This window comes from Schistocerca gregaria, chromosome 10 (assembly GCF_023897955.1).
Source record: "Schistocerca gregaria isolate iqSchGreg1 chromosome 10, iqSchGreg1.2, whole genome shotgun sequence".
NCBI classification, from domain to species: domain Eukaryota; kingdom Metazoa; phylum Arthropoda; class Insecta; order Orthoptera; family Acrididae; genus Schistocerca; species Schistocerca gregaria.
Genome location: NC_064929.1, coordinates 119,956,641 through 119,974,804, shown reverse-complemented (window position 1 = coordinate 119,974,804; position 18,164 = coordinate 119,956,641). Strand labels below are relative to the sequence as shown.

The 18,164-nt window shown below is 47.0% G+C and overlaps 1 protein-coding gene across 1 annotated transcript in view; it reads right to left on the bottom strand.

The window, feature by feature from the left end:
• Positions 1-10,220: 10,220 nt before the first annotated feature.
• Positions 10,221-18,164, bottom strand: part of LOC126293403 (leucine-rich repeat-containing G-protein coupled receptor 4-like) — an 89,160-nt gene continuing 81,216 nt past the window's right edge. The window contains exon 7 of the mRNA XM_049986615.1: positions 10,221-12,478. Within this exon, the coding sequence (XP_049842572.1) occupies positions 11,657-12,478 (822 nt within the window). The 3' untranslated portion in view covers positions 10,221-11,656. The remainder of the gene's footprint in view (positions 12,479-18,164) is intronic.

Genomic DNA, 18,164 nt, shown 5'->3' with positions numbered 1-18,164 from the left:
GATACTTATGCGATAATTCCCGACACGGTCACTCCCAAGTGATAACAGTAAAACGGGGAATTTCGACATTTTTAACGGTGTATATGAATCATTTTGGAAGTATTTTATTTTAATCTAAATATAATACACTCCTGGAAATCGAAATAAGAACACCGTGAATTCATTGTCCCAGGAAGGGGAAACTTTATTGACACATTCCTGGGGTCAGATACATCACATGATCACACTGACAGAACCACAGGCACATAGACACAGGCAACAGAGCATGCACAATGTCGGCACTAGTACAGTGTATATCCACCTTTCGCAGCAATGCAGGCTGCTATTCTCCCATGGAGACGATCGTAGAGATGCTGGATGTAGTCCTGTGGAACGGCTTGCCATGCCCTTTCCACCTGGCGCCTCAGTTTGACCAGCGTTCGTGCTGGACGTGCAGACCGCGTGAGACGACGCTTCATACAGTCCCAAACATGCTCAATGGGGGACAGATCCGGAGATCTTGCTGGCCAGGGTAGTTGACTTACACCTTCTAGAGCACGTTGGGTGGCACAGGATACATGCGGACGTGCATTGTCTGTTGGAACAGCAAGTTACCTTGCCGGTCTAGGAATGGTAGAACGATGGGTTCGATGACGGTTTGGATGTACCGTGCACTATTCAGTGTCCCCTCGACGATCACCAGAGGTGTACGGCCAGTGTAGGAGATCGCTCCCCACACCATGATGCCGGGTGTTGGCCCTGTGTGCCTCGGTCGTATGCAGTCCTGATTGTGGCGCTCACCTGCACGGCGCCAAACACGCATACGACCAGCATTGGCACCAAGGCAGAAGCGACTCTCATCGCTGAAGACGACACGTCTCCATTCGTCCCCCCATTCACGCCTGTCGTGACACCACTGGAGGCGGGCTGCACGATGTTGGGGCGTGAGCGGAAGACGGCCTAACGTTGTGTGGGACCGTAGCCCAGCTTCATGGAGACGGTTGCAAATGGTCCTCGCCGATACCCCAGGAGCAACAGTGTCCCTAATTTGCTGGGAAGTGGCGGTGCGGTCCCCTACGGCACTGCGTAGGATCCTACGGTCTTGGCGTGCATCCGTGCGTCGCTGCGGTCCGGTCCCAGGTCGACGGGCACGTGCACCTTCCGCCGACCACTGGCGACAACATCGATGTACTGTGGAGACCTCACGCCCCACGTGTTGAGCAATTCGGCGGTACGTCCACCGGGCCTACCGCATGCCCACTATACGCCCTCGCTCAAAGTCCGTCAACTGCACATACGGTTCACGTGCACGCTGTCGCGGCATGCTACCAGTGTTAAAGACTGCGATGGTGCTCCGTATGCCACGGCAAACTGGCTGACACTGACGGCGGCGGTGCACAAATGCTGCGCAGCTAGCGCCATTCGACGGCCAACACCGCGGTTCCTGGTGTGTCCGCTGTGCCGTGCGTGTGATCATTGCTTGTACAGCCCTCTCGCAGTGTCCGGAGCAAGTATGGTGGGTCTGACACACCGGTGTCAATGTGTTCCTTTTTCCATTTCCAGGAGTGTAGAAGCGAGGGGATCTTGCAGCGGATCCCAAACACCTGAGCAGTACTCAAGGATAGGCCGCACCAGCGTCCTATATGCGGTCTCCTTTACAGGTGAACCACTCTATCCTAAAATTGTCGTAATAAACCGAAGTCGACCATTTACCTTTCCTACCACACTTTTCACATGCTCGTTCCACCTCATATCGCTGTGCAACGTTACGCCCACATATTTCAAGGACTGTGGTAAGCTGGGCATTAGTAATAATGTGTCCGAATACTACAGGTTTGTTCTTCCTACTCATCTGGATTAACTCAAGGTTTTCCTCTTTTAGGGCTATCTACCATTCATCAGACCAACTGGAAATCTTGGTCTTCCTACAGGCACTGAACCTTGGCACCTTACCGTACACCATGGCATCATCAGCAAACAACCGCAGACTGCTGCCCACCCTGTAAGTCAAACCATTTATCTTTATAGAGAGCAACAGCGGACCTATCACACTTCCCTGGGGCACTCCTGATGATATCCTCGTCTCTGATAAACACTCGCCGTCAAGGACAACATGCTGGGTTCTATTATTTTCGAACTTTTCTACGCACTCAAATGGCTCTGAGCACTATGGGACTCAATATCTGAAGTCAACAGTCCCCTAGAACTTAGAACTACTTAAACCTAACTAACCTAAGGACATCACACACATCCATGCCATAGGCAGGATTCGAACCTGCGACAAGAGTGGTCGCGCGGTTCCAGACTGAAGCTTCTAGAACCGCTCGGCCACATCGGCCGGCTTCTATGGACTCATATAGCTATGAACTTATTCCATATGCTCGTACCTTAGCTAACAGTCTGAAATTGTTCACCATGTCAAATGCTTACTGGAAATCTACAAATACCGCATCTGCTTGTTGCATTTCATCCATAGTTCTCAGTATACTATGTGAGAAAATAACAAGCAGAGATTCACACTAGCCATGCTTTCTAAAATCACGCTGATTCGTGCACACAAGCGTCTTAGCCTGAAAAAAGTTTATTATATTCGAACTGAGAAAATATAGTGTCAGAAGTTCCATGCGGCTTTTCGCGAATGACGTTGTAGTATACAGAGACGTTGAAGCATTAGAAAATTGCAGCGAAATGCAGGAAGATCTGCAGCGGATAGGCACTTGGTGCAGGGAGTGGTAACTGACCCTTAACATAGACAAATGTAATGTATTGCGAATACATACAAAGAAGGATCCTTTATTGTATGATTATATGATAGCGGAACAAACACTGGTAGCAGTTACTTCTGTAAGATATCTGGGAGTATGTTTGCGGAACGATTTGAAGTGGAATGATCATATAAAATTAATTGTTGGTAAGGCGAGTGCCAGGTTGAGATTTATTGGGAGAGTCCTTAGAAAATGTAGTCCATCAGCAAAGGAGGTAGCTTACAAAACACTCGTTCGACCTATACTTGAGTATTGCTCATCATTGTGGGATCCGTACCAGATCGGGTTGACAGAGGAGATAGAGAAGATCCAAAGAGGAGCGGCGCGTTTCGTCACAGGGTTATTTGGTAACAGTGATAGCGTTACAGAGATGTTTAGGAAACTCAAGTGGCAGTCTCTGCAAGAGAGGCGCTCTGCATCGCGGTGTAGCTTGCTGTCCAGGTTTCGAGAGGGTGCGTTTCTGGATGAGGTATCGAATATATTGCTTCACCCTACCTACACCTCCCGAGGAGATCACGAATGTAAAATTAGAGAGATTCGAGTGCGCACGGAGTCTTTCCGGCATTCGTTCTTCCTGCGAACCATACGCAACTGGAACAGGAAAGGGAGGTAAGGACAGTGGCACGTAAAGTGCCCTCCTCCACACACCATTGGGTGGCTTGCGGAGTATGAATGTAGATGTAGATGTAGGAGGATATTGGTCTGTAATTTTGGGGGTCCATTCTTTTAGCTTATTTTGTATTGTGTTTTTAAACCAGGGACCTAGAGACGACGGAGAAGCTTCGTCCTGCCGTAGTCCTCACTGGTTCACAACCCCACATCAAGCCACAGCAGTCCACCCACCCCACCGCCGCCTCAAACAGAACCCAGGGTTACTGTGCGGTTTGGCCACCAGTGAACACTACACCTATTCCCCCACTCGCCACCCCCCTGCCTCGGGAACGTCTCATACCAGACGAGTGTCACCTCAAGTGTTTGTGCGTTGTAGAGTAATCATGGTCCATGTGTGCGTGGAAACAGTGTTCGCGCAGCAATCGCCGATATAGTGTAACTGAGGCGAAATAAGGGGAACCAACCTGCATTTGCCAAAGAACATTGAAAACCACTTTAAAAACCATCAAGAGGCTGGTCAGCACACACAACCTCGACACTAATCCGCCGAACAGACTCGTGCCGGGAACCAGGCGCTCCTTCCCACTCGGGAGGCACCACGTTGGACCGCGCGGCTAGCCAGACAGGCTTCTTTTACCTTCCTTGTATACTGGAGTTATCTTTTTTTTTTTCAATTACTAGGGTCTTTGTTCTGAGCGAGATATTCCCGATAAATGCAAGCTAGCTAAGAGCCAATGGGGTATAGTACTCGTTATAAAATCGAAGTGGGGTTCCATCTGGACCTGGTGATTTGTTTGCTTTCGTATCTTTTAGCTGTTTCTCGACATCAGGTATGCTTATTAGTACGTCATCCATACGAGAGTCTCTCCGATGGTATTATGACGCTATGTTTGACCGGTTCTCCTACAGAAAAGATTCTTTAAACGTGAAATTTAAAAGTTCGGCATTCGTTTTGCTACCTCCAACAGCGACAAGAGACTGATGAATAAGGGGCTGAATGGAAGCCTTAGCGATTTTACACTACTGGCCATTAAAATTGCCACACCAAGAAGAAATGCAGATGGTAAACGGGTACTCATTGGACAAATATATTATACTAGAACTGACATGTGATTACCTTTTCACGCAATTTTGGTGCATAGATCCTGACAAAACACTTCCCATAACAATCATCTCCGGCCGTAATAACGGCCTTCATACGCCTGGGCAATGAGTCAACTTGGATGGCGTGTACAGGTGCAGCTGGCCATACCACAGTTCATCAAGAGTAGTGACTGGCGTGTTGTGACGAGCCAGTTGCTCGGCCACCATTGACCAGACGTTTTCAGCTGGTGAGAGATCCAGAGAATGTACTCGCCAGGGCAGCAGTCGAACATTTCCTGTATCCAGAAAGGCCTGTACAGGACCTGCAACATGAGGTCGTGCATTATCCTGCTGAAATGTAGGGTTTCGCAGGGATCTAATGAAGGGTAGAGCCACGAGTCGTAACACTTCTTAAATGTAATGTGCACTGTTCAAAGTGCCGTCAATACGAACAAGAGCTGACCGAGACGTGTAACAAATGGCACCGCACACCATCACGCCGGGTGATACGCCAGGATGGCGCTGACGAATACACGCCTCCAATGTGCGTTCACCGCGATGTCGCCAACCACGAATGCGACCTTCATGATACTACAAACAGAACATGGATTCCTCCGAAAAAATGACGTTTTGCCATTCTTGCACTAAGGTTCGTCATTGTGTACACCATCGCAGGCGCTCCTGTCTGTGATGCAACGTCAAGGGTAACCGCAGCCATGTTCCTAAAGCTGATAGCCCATGCTGCTGCAAATGTCGTCGAACTGTTCGTCCAGATGGTTATCGTTTGCAAACGTCCCCATGTGTTGACTCAGGGATCAAGACGTGGCTGCACAATCCGTTACAGCCATGCGGATAAGATGCCTGTCATCTCGACTGCTAGTGATACGAGGCCGTTGGGATCCAGCACGGCGTTCCGTATTACCCTCCTCAACCCACCGATTTCATATTCTGGTAACAGTCATATAATGAGCAGCAATGTCGCGATACGATAAACCTCAGTCGCGATAGGCTACAATCCGACCTTTATGAAAGTTTGAAACGTGATGGTACGCATTTCTCCTCCTTACAAGAGGCATCACAACAACGTTTCACCAGGCAACGCCGGTCAACTGCTGTTTGTGTATGAGAAATCGGTTGGAAAGTTTCCTCATGTCAGCACGTTGTAGGTGTCGCCACCGGCGCCAACCTTGTGTGAATGCTCTGAAAAGCTAATCATTTGCATATCACAGCATCTTCTTCCTGTTGGATAAATTTTGCGTCTGTATTACGTCATCTTCGTAGTGTAGCAATTTTATTGGCCAGTGGTGTATATAACACCTGAATTTTCTCAGGTTCTCTCTCAGATGTTTTGCTATTGCGTGAGGATGGTAGTAGTAGAATGCTTCGTGCACTGATCTTTTCACAAGTGCACCAGTCTCTACTAACCTTCAGCTGTCGCAATTTGTAGGTTGCTCTTTTGAACCGAGAGTGCACTAGCCTCTGCTTGCTCAGCTTTCCTTCAGATTCTAGTAGTAGTGGTCACGTGGATGATCAGTGTCCTTCAGGATGTAATGACGTTCCATAGACAATGTCACTTGCGTAACTGAAAGCCACTGATGGCCGAAGCTGACGGATGAAGAGCTGACGCAAAGGTATTGGAAATGGCGCGAGCTCAGTCCACCACAGTCGAGTAAAACAGAGTGGATAATGACCTTCGTCCCAGATGTTCCCCGCGCTGACATCGGAGAGTAACTTCCAACATGTGCGAAAGATGGCGCCTAGAGTATAAACTACGTAACAATCGAACTAAAGCTGTAAAAGAGCACTTCGACGAAGTCTGTGAAGACGACAGCCTAATAGAACCAGCAGATCCACTTACGGATTTATTCACCAAGTGACCAATACGCATCGTTTACTCTCAGCTACAGTGAAGTGCCAAAGAAACTGGTATAGGCATGCGTATTCATATATAGAGATGTGTAAACAGGCTCCTTCCGTATATGCCTCCCATCCCCCATGCGGATCCTCTACCGTCTGATTCCGTTTCCCCATCATTCCTTGAACATATCCGCATACTCTACACCTCCCGCCGCCTCCCTGGTTGCTCCTCTCCAGCCCCCAGCCTCTGCCGCGACTTCACTGTTGTGTCCCCCCTACACCCATCATCTCCTTTCCCACAGTGGCTTCCGGCGACTCCCCCTCCCGGATGATGCACTCTCTCCCTACATTTATCTTTCCTATGAACTCTGATCCTCATCTCCCCCTCCATCCCTCTGTTCTTTTCCTGCGCTCCCTCTCCCCTCTTTCCATCCTGCTTTTTCCCCACCTACCCTCTCTCTGCCTCCCTTCTCTCCCCGAAGTCCTTTTGCATATCCCTCCTCTGTCATTCCCCATTCCCTCCCACGTCTGCCCTGCCCCTTCTCCCCTTATGAGTCCTCTCCCTCCTTCAGTTTCCCCCCCTTCGTTTTTCCTCTTCTCCCCCCTTTTTTCCCTCATCTGTCCAGGTCCCTCCCCACATCTGCCCTTGGCTATGGTGTGTCATCTTCCTGCCGATTTCTTAGTACAGTGTTTCCAGTGACTGTTAAGTTTTTTGCGTCTTTTCCGAAGTATTGTGAACGGAAATCTGAAACGTCCCCGTAGAAAAATTAATGAATTACTGAGCTGATAAATCTCTATGCTATTTGATTTTCAAACAGCTGAGCAAAACTGAACGTACTCAAACATTACTCTCTTTGCTTATTCTAATCATCACTAAACTGACACACAATATTTTAGCGCAACGTAATCTGACTTTCAAAAATCCCTACAAATGAATGGCCCTGACTAACAATAACCTATACCTTTCACGAATCACTTACCTCACAAAAATCTTCGTTACTCGAACTACTGCAATACAGCGAGCGCCAATACTGCCAGCTAAATAAAAGATTCTAACTACTGAAGGCACTAACTACTGATAGGCATAGTTAGCAAATGAAAGATTTTGACAGAGAACAAACAAGGTATTTACCTTAATAGCGTTCAAAAGTCATAATATAAATATCAATTCATGATATCCAGTATTAAAAATTTACTCTTTCTGACGGACACACGTCCAGATCGTCCGCTCTTAATATTCTGCCATCTCTCTCCCCACACCCACCACTGCTGGCAGCTCACCTCCAACTGCACAACGCTACGCGCTGTTCACATCCAGCTGCCCAACACTACAATAGCAAATATTCCAACAATGCCAACCAGCCACAGGCTGCACACAGCAGAGTCAGTGATTTTCATACAGAGCGCTACGTGGTGTTACCAACATAAAAACCTAAACAGCCTACTTACAAATCATTCTGTAGCTGGGTGTGATTTTTATATCTCTTGCGAACAGAAACCAGACTGTCGCCGTGTTTTTTAATTGTCTACTATTTTACCTGTCTGGTTCCTATGTATTTTATTAGCATCGCCAACCCTTTGTTTTATGTTTTAACTTTCCACAATTTTCCACCGTTCTACATTTTAAGTCACCGTTTTATCGCCTGCTTTTATTGTTTCTTGTCTTCTATTAATGTTTTAGAAATTCTGTAGGCTGAAGGGCAGCGTACTAAGCTGCTGGCAGCCCGCCCCATTGGAGGGGGGGGGAGGGGGGAGGGGGGGGGAGGGGGGAGGGGGGAGGGGTGGAGGGGGGTGGAGGGGGGAATCAAAATTCTATAAAGAAAGAAAAAAAACATGGCGCAGTGTCGTCAACGCCTATACAAGACAACAAGTGTCTGGAGCAGTTGCTAGATCGGTTACTGATGCTACAATTGCAGGTTATCAAGATTTAAGTGAGCTGGAATGTGGTGTCATAGTCGACGCACTAATGGCGCGACACAGCATCTCCGAGGTAGCAATGATGAGGGGATTTTCCCGTACGAACATTAAACGTGTGTACCGTGAATATCATAAATTCGGGAAAACAAGAAATCTCCGACATCGCTGCGGCCGGAAAAACATCCTGTAAGAACGGGACCAACGACGACTGAAGAGAATCGTTCAACGTGACAGAAGTGCAACCCTGCCGCAAATTGCTGTGCATTACAATGCAGGACCATCAACAAGTGTCAGCGTGCTAACCGTTCAACGAAACATCATCCATATGGGCTTTCGCAGCCGAAGACCCCCTCGTGTACCCTTGATGACTGCATGACATAATGGTTTACACCCCATCTGGGCCCGTCAACACTGGCATTGGACTGTTGATGACTGGAAAAATGTTGTGTGGCCGGCCATTACTCGTTTCAAATGCTATCGAACAGAAGGAGGTGTACGGATATGGAAACGCTTCATGAATCCATGGACCGTGCACGTTCCCAGTGGACTGGCTCAAATGGCTCTGAGCACTATGCGAATTAACTTCTGAGGTCATCAGTCGACTAGAACTTAGAACCAATTAAACCTAACTAACCTAAGGACATCACACACATCCATTCCCGACGCAGGATTCCAGACTGTAGCGGCTAGAACCGCACGGCCACTCCGGCGGGCTCGCAGTGGACTGTTCAAGCTGGTAGAGTTCTATATACGTCTCTGACAGGTGACAAGTACGTAAGCATCCTGTCTGATCACCTTCTTCTATTCATGTAAATTGCGCATTCCGACGGTTTTTGTCAATTCCAGCAGGACAATGTGACACCCTACACGTTCAGAGCTGCTACACAGTGGCTCCAGGAACAGTGTTCTGAGTTTAAACACCTCAGCTGACCGCCAGACTCCCCAGACATGAACATAATTGAGCATATCTGGGATGCTTTGCAACGTGCTGTTCGGAAGAGATCTCCATCGCCTCGTATTCCTACGGATTTATGAACAGCCCTGCAGTATTTATGGTTCCAGTTCCCTCCAACACAAACTCAGACAATAATCGAGTCCATACCACGTCGTGCTGCGGCACTTCTGCATCCTCGACGGGGTCCTACACAACACTAGGCAGGTGTACCAGTTAGTTTGGCTCTTCACTGTATAAGGCGACGGTGTTATATATGATACTGTATGGAAGCTCGGTCTGAGGTCTTGCCAGTCTAAAACAAATTGACCGCCTACAAGTTTTACAAAATATGGTACTCAGATGGATACTTCGTGCTTGCCACAAAACTCGCATCACTGAGCTGCACGCTGCGCTCCATACAGATGCGGTGCTAGAAGCAGCTCACAAACGGGCGACGACCCTGCACACCAAAGTATACACTTTGCGTAACTCGGTGTGCCACATAAGAACTCTGCGCAGGGCAGTATCCCTCCCATGGTACCGGTATAGCGTACCACGTTCCTTGACACCATCAGATCCTCACCCATTCCACCAACTGACGGTACATTACGGAGCGATGTACAGGCCCTAAGAAGTTGACCCCAAACGTTCATTCATAATAAAGTGAACCCGAGCACCTAATTACCTTCCACCATGATGTCTGGATCGTCGTGGCGATGGTACTTCGATTTACACCATGAAAAAAAATTCGCATACTTTTCTCAGTATTCCCTATATTATGGCAGGTTTCTGCTAATTGTAGCTTAAAGGTAGGTTTTTTTTACTTACCTGTAAGTGCTCTTTCAACCGCACAATAAAAGAGCGGCCTGTTTGGCCGCTATAATACTTTGTTATTACTACCGACCCTGTGTGCACCACAGCCGTCAAATTTGTCATGTGAACTACTCAGCTTACGCGAAGATGTAGAGTGTAGTTAACTTGAAAATTACATATCGCTTTAGATTTACGGAAGACACTTCTCTATTTAATGGGACATATTACCGTGAAATTGCACTCGGTTGCTTTTCGTTCTGTCTTTAATACTACTGTTTTCTACTGAGTGTAATAACATCATTTAGAGAGAAATGCCTTTAATAAACAAATACAGACTATGATTTTGTCTACTGCAAATTTCCACTATTGTCCTGGTTTGTTCCACGTATTGTATCACTTGTTAAATGCAGCTCTCTTTTATAATGTCATAATGTGAACATAATGTAACGTATGTTGAATGCCGCGTTAGATGTAAGATAGGCTATCATGACAACAATGTTGCAAGGATATATGAGTAAATAATAAATCTTATCGATATTTTTGTGGAAATATTGTAATTTACATCCATACATCCTTGAGCTCGGATGTCAGCAATTTTATTTTAATTGCTACACTCGAGTTCACTGCTTTTGTTTGTCTTTCTTTTTGCTAATTATAATTTAAAAAATTCAGTTCAGTGAAACTCGCTGCACTAGCTAGATAGCATAACAACACAAATGCCTTGTCTGATGTGGGTGCAACAAGAGGTTCACCACAGTTGCTTGTCCGCGATTCTTACTAAAATATGGCTGTGACTATTGTGTTAGAACTTTATGCCTACATATCGAAATGAAAATGGATTAACAAACCCTTTCCTCTCTCAAAAAGGTATTTGAAGTGAAACACGGGAGTAGGACGTAAAATGGGCCGACTTGGAGCAGGAGAGGCACCACAGGACATTTTAATTTCTACTGTCTACACTTTTACAAATAAATTCATAAGACTTTTTCAGCATGACCAGGAAGGATTCAGGATTCAGACTCATAGAAGTGGAAGTTCAAAAACACAACAAAATAATTTTTTTGTGTCAGAAATTTCATCATTTTTTCAGTTACATTGGCTGCATTTGTTACTACAGATACAATTTCCTTCGTAAGTAAGAGAGGTTCTTTGATGAACTTTGCACAGCATACAAACCATACTTACAGGTATATGAAACTGTAGAATTTTGCAATTCTATTAAAACTGTGGTAAAAATTGAGATAAAAATATATAAAATTAGAGTATTTTTTCTAAACATGAAGTTTAAAATGTAACAGCTCATTCATTTCTCATAAATTAAACAAATTCTGGAGTTTTGTACACCAGTAAGTATTGTTTGTATGCTGTGCAAAATTCATCAAAGAATCTCTCTTAGTTATGAAGAAAAATGTGCATATAGCAACAAATACAGCCAATAGTAAGTGAAAAGATGATGAAATTTCACACGTAAAAGAAATTATTTTGCTATGTTTTAGAACTTCCACTGCCATAAGTGTGAATCCTGAATCCTTCCTGCTCATGCTGACAAAGTTTTATGGATTTATTTGTAAAAGTATAGAGAGTGGAAATTAAAATGTCTTGTGGTGCCTCTCCTCATCCAAGGCAGCTCTATTGATGTTCCACCCCACTTAAGCGAGAGGACCAGCATGTGGATATTTTTGTAGCTCCCGTTCATTCACACAGCAAGTCGCGTCTGCAGAGACGCCAGAACAAACGTAGCACCGACTACTATGATACTTGTGGCCGGGCTGCCAACACTGCAAGCTGAGCTGTCACAGCCTGCCTCGTGCAGGCCGCCACAAGAGGCAGGGCAGTCGTCCACAACGGCACGCCTCTGCCTCCTGATGACGTACGATGGGAACGGTGCCGAAACGCCAAATGTCACACGCCTAGAATGAGGCACAGCACCCGAAACTTGTGCTGTTGGGAAATGTTCTCCACTGACCGGGGAGGCCCAAACGCCCCTGGGACTCCTCCTCAGGGTATTCCTGCGTGTCCCATTTCTCTTGCAGACGGTAGCCCCGCTTTCGGCGCCGGCAGCATTGAACGCTGTGCCATACGGACAGAAGACGATCTTCTTGCCGTCCCTCTTCGCCCTGGAAACGGCATTCTTCGCGCTGTCGTCCACCTCGCTACTCGCTGCTGGTGTGGCTGCAGAGGACGCAAAACCCCCAACTCCCGCCTCGCTCCTGGAGGGGTCGCCACTTGCGCTGACGCTGGACTGAAGGTCCGCCATGTTGGTGGCATTACCAGTAGTCACGCCAGTGTCCTCCATTTCCCCGGCGCTCGCGGAGCCTTTCTTCTTTCCCTTAGCCGCCCTCGGCTTGGTGATGATGCCCTCAATTTTGATCTGCGGTATCTTCGGAGGTGTGAAGAGCCTGACGAATTTCGCGGAGCAGCTGCAGGGGCTGCCTTCTATCTCGAGCGACTGCAGCGACCGCGGCCGCATGCTCGGCCAGGTGAGGGCCGAGATTCTGTTCCCTGCGAGGCGGAGAACCTGCAAAAGAGTGGCAGCGGTGTCCCAGTAAAATTGTTGCTGCAGCTACAAATACAGTGTGACTTTGGTAAATGTACGAGGGGGGACCCAAGGGAAACCGGACTCCGAAGGCGCTACTACTTATAGACCTCGTGCATAGTCCTCACGCTAGATGGTGTTAGTAGAGACCTTCATGAAACAGCTGTGCAGACGGCGTCAGTGTAGAGCTGAACGTGCAAGTGTGGTATTGTGTTTCTCTTACTGTTGGAGGGCTACCTAGGGCTACCTCTGCCAAGTCGTTATGGCAACTTTAAAAGAACGAAAAGTGTGCGTGAAATTTCGTTTCCTGCTTTAAAAAACTGCAACAGAGCCACACATAAGGCTTCAGGAAGCTTTCCAAAAGGACACTATGAACCGCACACAGGTTTTCGAGTGGTTTGGGCGCTTTAAATGTGGTGAGATGTGTGTTTAAGACCAAGCTCGTTCTGGACGCCCTTCAACATCGCGAAATGAGGAGAACATTGAGAAAGGTCGACCAAATTTCAGCAGAGACAGGAGTCGGTTGGAGCTCGTGCCAGCGGATTTTGTGTGAGGATTTGCACATGAGAGATGTAGCTGCTAAATTTGTTCTGTGCCTTCTCACAAAAAACCATGCGCATGAATGTGCATCAGGACTTGAAAACAGAGACTGCACATGATCCAAACTTCTTGAACAAAGTCATTACAGGGGATGAGAGTTGGTGTTATGGGTATGACACAGAAACGAAGCAAGTGTCAAGCCAGTGGAGGACTCTCTCAGACCAAAAAAAGCAAGGCAAGTGAGGCCAAATGTGAAGACGATGATCATTGCCTTTTTTGATGTTCGTGGAATTGTGCATCGGGAATTCGTACCCTCTGGCCGGAATGTTAAACAGCACTTTTACTCTGATGTTTTAAGGCGTCTGCGAGAGGCTGTGAGAAGGAAACGCCCGGAACTTTGGAGGTCCGGTTACTGGTTTCTGCATCACGGCAAAGCTCCAGCACACACGGCCTTACGAGTGACCCAATATTTGGCATCTCAGAGATGGTCTGTTGTTCCCCACGCTCCATATTCGCCGGACGTAGCCGCGTGCGACTTCTTCCTATTTCTACGAATGAAAAATAAAACTCTAAAAGGGAAACGTTATGACGATGTGGAGGCAGTAAAAACAGCTTCGCAAAGGGCACTGGACAATATCAAACTTGAAAAATTCCAAACATGCTTCCAACAGTGGGAAAAGAGACTTGACAAGTGCATCGCATGTAATGGAGAGTATTTTGAAGGTGACTGAAGTAATTTTGTAAAAAGGTTCATCAATAAATTTTTTTATGACAACAGTCAGGTTTCTTTTGGGTCCCCCCTCATAGTCAAATTGCAGGGAAGTGTGATTGCCAGAAATACTTCCTAGGAAGGTGCAGTCACTTCGAAGTGGGGACTTAAGAACTTTGACAGTAATCCCAGTATCACCAGGGTTGGTTGGTTGATTTGGAGGAAGGGCACAAAAGAGTGAGGTCATCTGTCCCATCAGATTAGGTAAGGTTGGGGAAGGAAGTCTGCTGTCTCCTTTCAAACGAACAGGCTGAAGCGAATTAGGGAAATTCTGGAAAACCTAAATCATGATATCAGGACATAGGTTTGAACCATTGTCCTTCCGAACGCAAGTCCAGTTTGATAACCACTGTGCTACCCTGCTCGCTGCCAGGCACACGACACACCACCATGTGGTAAGACAGATGACTGTGCAAAACATTCTCCAAGAGATTAAAACTGTGTGCCCGACCGAGACTCGAACTCGGGACCTTTGCCTTTCGTGGGCAAGTGCTCTACTATCTGAGCTACCGAAGGACGACTCACGCCCCGTCTTCACAGCTTTAGTTCTGCCAGTATCTCATCTCCTACCTTCCAAATTTTACAGAAGCTCTCCTGCGAACCTTTCAGGAGTGCTAGTTGTGCAAGGTTCGCAGGATGATGCTGTAGTATACAGAGAAGTTGCAACATTAGAAAATTGCAGCGAAACGCAGTAAGGTCTGTAGCGGGTAGGCACTTGGTGCAGGGAGTGGCAACTGACCCTTAACATAGACAAATGTAATGTATTGCGAATACACAGGAAGAAGGATCCCTTATTTTACGATTAAATGATAGTGGAACAAACATTGGTAGCAGTTACTTCTGCAAAATATCTGGGGTATGCGTATCGAACAATCTGAAGTGGAATGATCATATAAAATTAATTGTTGGGAAGGTGGGTGCCAGGTTGAGATTCATTGGGAGAGTCCTTAGAAAATGTAGTCTATCAACAAAGGAGGTAAAATGCTTCTTTATCCAGTCTCTGATCACAAATGAATTGCCAACCAATCACTATGTGGACAATGTGGCCTATTCTACACCATATTTTCAATCTATATGACGATGCTATGCTGATTATATTTATATGTTTTGACGGCGCCATTATGGCCGTATCACTTTAGGACATGGTGTAAAAAAGATCTGAAGATGGTCATTACAGACTGAAACCGGTCGTCGTGTAAAGAATTCACTTTGTGATCAGAGACTGGAATAAAAAAGCATTTTACAGTATTGGATCATTGTTTGTACACGCGATTATGTCGCAGTTGGTAAAACAAAGGAGGTGGCTTACAAAACACTCGTTCGACCTATACTTGATTATTGCTCATCAGTGTGGGATCCGTACCAGGTCGGGTTGACGGAGGAGATAGAGAATATCCAAAGAAGAGCGTCGCGTTTCGTCACAGGGCTAATTGCTAAGCGTCATAGGGTTACGGAGATGTTTAGCAAACTCAAGTGGCAGACTCTGCAAGAGAGGCACTCTGCATCACCGTGTAGCTTGCTGTCCAGGTTTCGAGAGGGTGCGTTTCTGGATGAGGTATCGAATATATTGCTTCCCCCTACTTATACCTCCCGAGGAGATCACGAAAGTAAAATTAGAGAGATTCGAGCGCGCACGGAGGCTTTCAGACAGTCGTTCTTCCCGCGAACCATACGCGACTGGAACAGAAAAGGCAGGTAGTGACAGTGGCACGTAAAGTGCCCTCCGCCACACACTGTTGGGTGGCTTGCAGTGTATAAATGTAGATGTAGATGTAAATGGTGGCCACAAACGATCAACGCTGGGTCTGTTCCAGCATAAGATCAATTGCTGGCACGCCAGTCGGGAATGTTAGAGCAGAGAGGGCTGTGAAGAAGACGTCAGCCATTAACACGCTGACTGACCCCTCTCCAGGACGACAACACAACAGCAGCGGCCTCTAGGCAAAGACAACATAAGCGCTCACTCCCAACTTCTCACAGCCCAGTTCGACAGAAGCGCCAAGACCAGCAACCTGGACAGAAGCACCAACTGTACTACTCCACTTGTATTGGAATCGTTATACTGAAGGACATTGAATATATTGCATGTTACCCTTTGCTTGCGAGACATCTATGTATTTCTCAAAGTAAAGTATTGTCATTTATTTTCTGTAATAAAATTCATTAATACGAATTGCTTGAATTTTTGTCTAGCGATCCGAGAAAGCAGTTTTCCTAGGCACCCCATATTTGACAAGTAGGCAGGATACAACAGGGTCAACCTCAGTCTGTGGGCAGGGATTATTGGCAACCACCTCACGACACTGGCCATCCTTTCACAACGCCTCACTGGAGAGACATATCTGCGCTTCCTCCTGGAAAATGTTTTTTGTGGTATATCTCGCGAAATGACCAAAGTGAGAGAGTTAGAGAAATCAGAGCTCATACAATGTCTCACAGACAGATACTTTTCCTCACATGCGAATCGTGGGTGAAGAGGCTAGGTCGAAGCAGTTAGTGGTGCTAGAAGTACCCTCCTCCAGATGTAGGTGTTCTACACGGTGATGCTGCCCCATGGAGTGTGGGGCTAGGACTCTGGTACAAGCAGAGCATTCCCACTTGCCTGGTGTGTTCTTGTTTTCAATCATTTAAACCTACACTGTCAAAGATCTTTCATCTCCACCTTCAAATGGATACGTCTCCATTGGGATGCATTGAATGTTTTTGCTTCTTTCGCGCCAGGCATCGTTTTCTGCAGTTTGCCCTCATTGGCAAAAACACCCTGAATAGCTTTATGCACATTTGGACTCTTGAAATCACTGCAGTGTCTATATCATAGCGCAGGTTTCACTTCATCATGCATATAGGCACAACAGGCATTAAAAATTATATTCCTGGGATACATCGCTCTAATACGGTGTAAAATCGCCTCTAGACTCGAGAAAGACCTTCGTACACTGGAGAAGGGAGTCAACGGCTTTCCTCACATATTCTATAGCCAGCTGAACGTGTCATTAATCACTAGATCCCGCACAGCTGCCAAACGGTGGGGATGCTCAAAGTCGATAATCATCTGTTGTATAATTTAATTTATGAGACTTATGAGTAGCTGACAGGGAGTGCTGTGCAATGACACTAATCACAAACGTGTGCTAGGTATGCTAAAGTGTTTGGCTGCCTACAGGAAGTCTGTTTATACGTTATATCTTGGAGGTGCTTCTTGGCTGATTTGACCCCTGTCAACACGGTAGAGTTTCGACCTAGTGTGGGCATGTGTACAGAGATAAAGCACACTGGTGTTTGGGGACGCTTGCGGTGGATGCATCGCGTGCATACAAACTGCAATGTTTCATTTTGAAGGCCAATTGTAGCACGGATGAGAAAAGCCTGGGTATTTAAAAACAGCAACCCAGTGGGGTGAGCAAAATTGGCTTTAGGGATTGTTTTCGTACTGACAATTAAATACACTCCTGGAAATTGAAATAAGAACACCGTGAATTCATTGTCCCAGGAAGGGGAAACTTTATTGACACATTCCTGGGGTCAGATACATCACATGATCACACTTACAGAACCACAGGCACATAGACACAGGCAACAGAGCATGCACAATGTCGGCACTAGTACAGTGTATATCCACCTTTCGCAGCAATGCAGGCTGCTATTCTCCCATGGAGACGATCGTAGAGATGCTGGATGTAGTCCTGTGGAACGGCTTGCCATGCCATTTCCACCTGGCGCCTCAGTTGGACCAGCGTTCGTGCTGGACGTACAGACCGCGTGAGACGACGCTTCATCCTGTTCCAAACATGCTCAATGGGGGACATATCTGGAGATCTTGCTGGCCAGGGTAGTTGACTTACACCTTCTAGAGCAGGTTGGGTGGCACGGGATACATGCGGACGTCCATTGTCCTGTTGGAACAGCAAGTTCCCTTGCCGGTCTAGGAATGGTAGAACGATGGGTTCGATGACGGTTTGGATGTACCGTGCACTATTCAGTGTCCCCTTGACGATCACCAGAGGTGTACGGCCAGTGTGGGAGATCGCTCCCCACACCATGATGCCGGGTGTTGGCCCTGTGTGCCTCGGTCATATGCAGTCCTGATTATGACGCTCACCTGCACGGCGCCAAACACGCATACGACCATCATTGGCACCAAGGCAGAAGCGACTCTCATCGCTGAAGACGACACGTCTCCATTCGTCCCTCCATTCACGCCTGTCGCGACACCACTGGAGGCGGGCTGCACGATGTTGGGGCGTGAGCGGAAGACGGCCTAACGGTGTGCGGAACCGTAGCCCAGCTTCATGGAGACGGTTGCGAATGGTCCTCGCCGATACCCCAGGAGCAACAGTGTCCCTAATTTTCTGGGAAGTG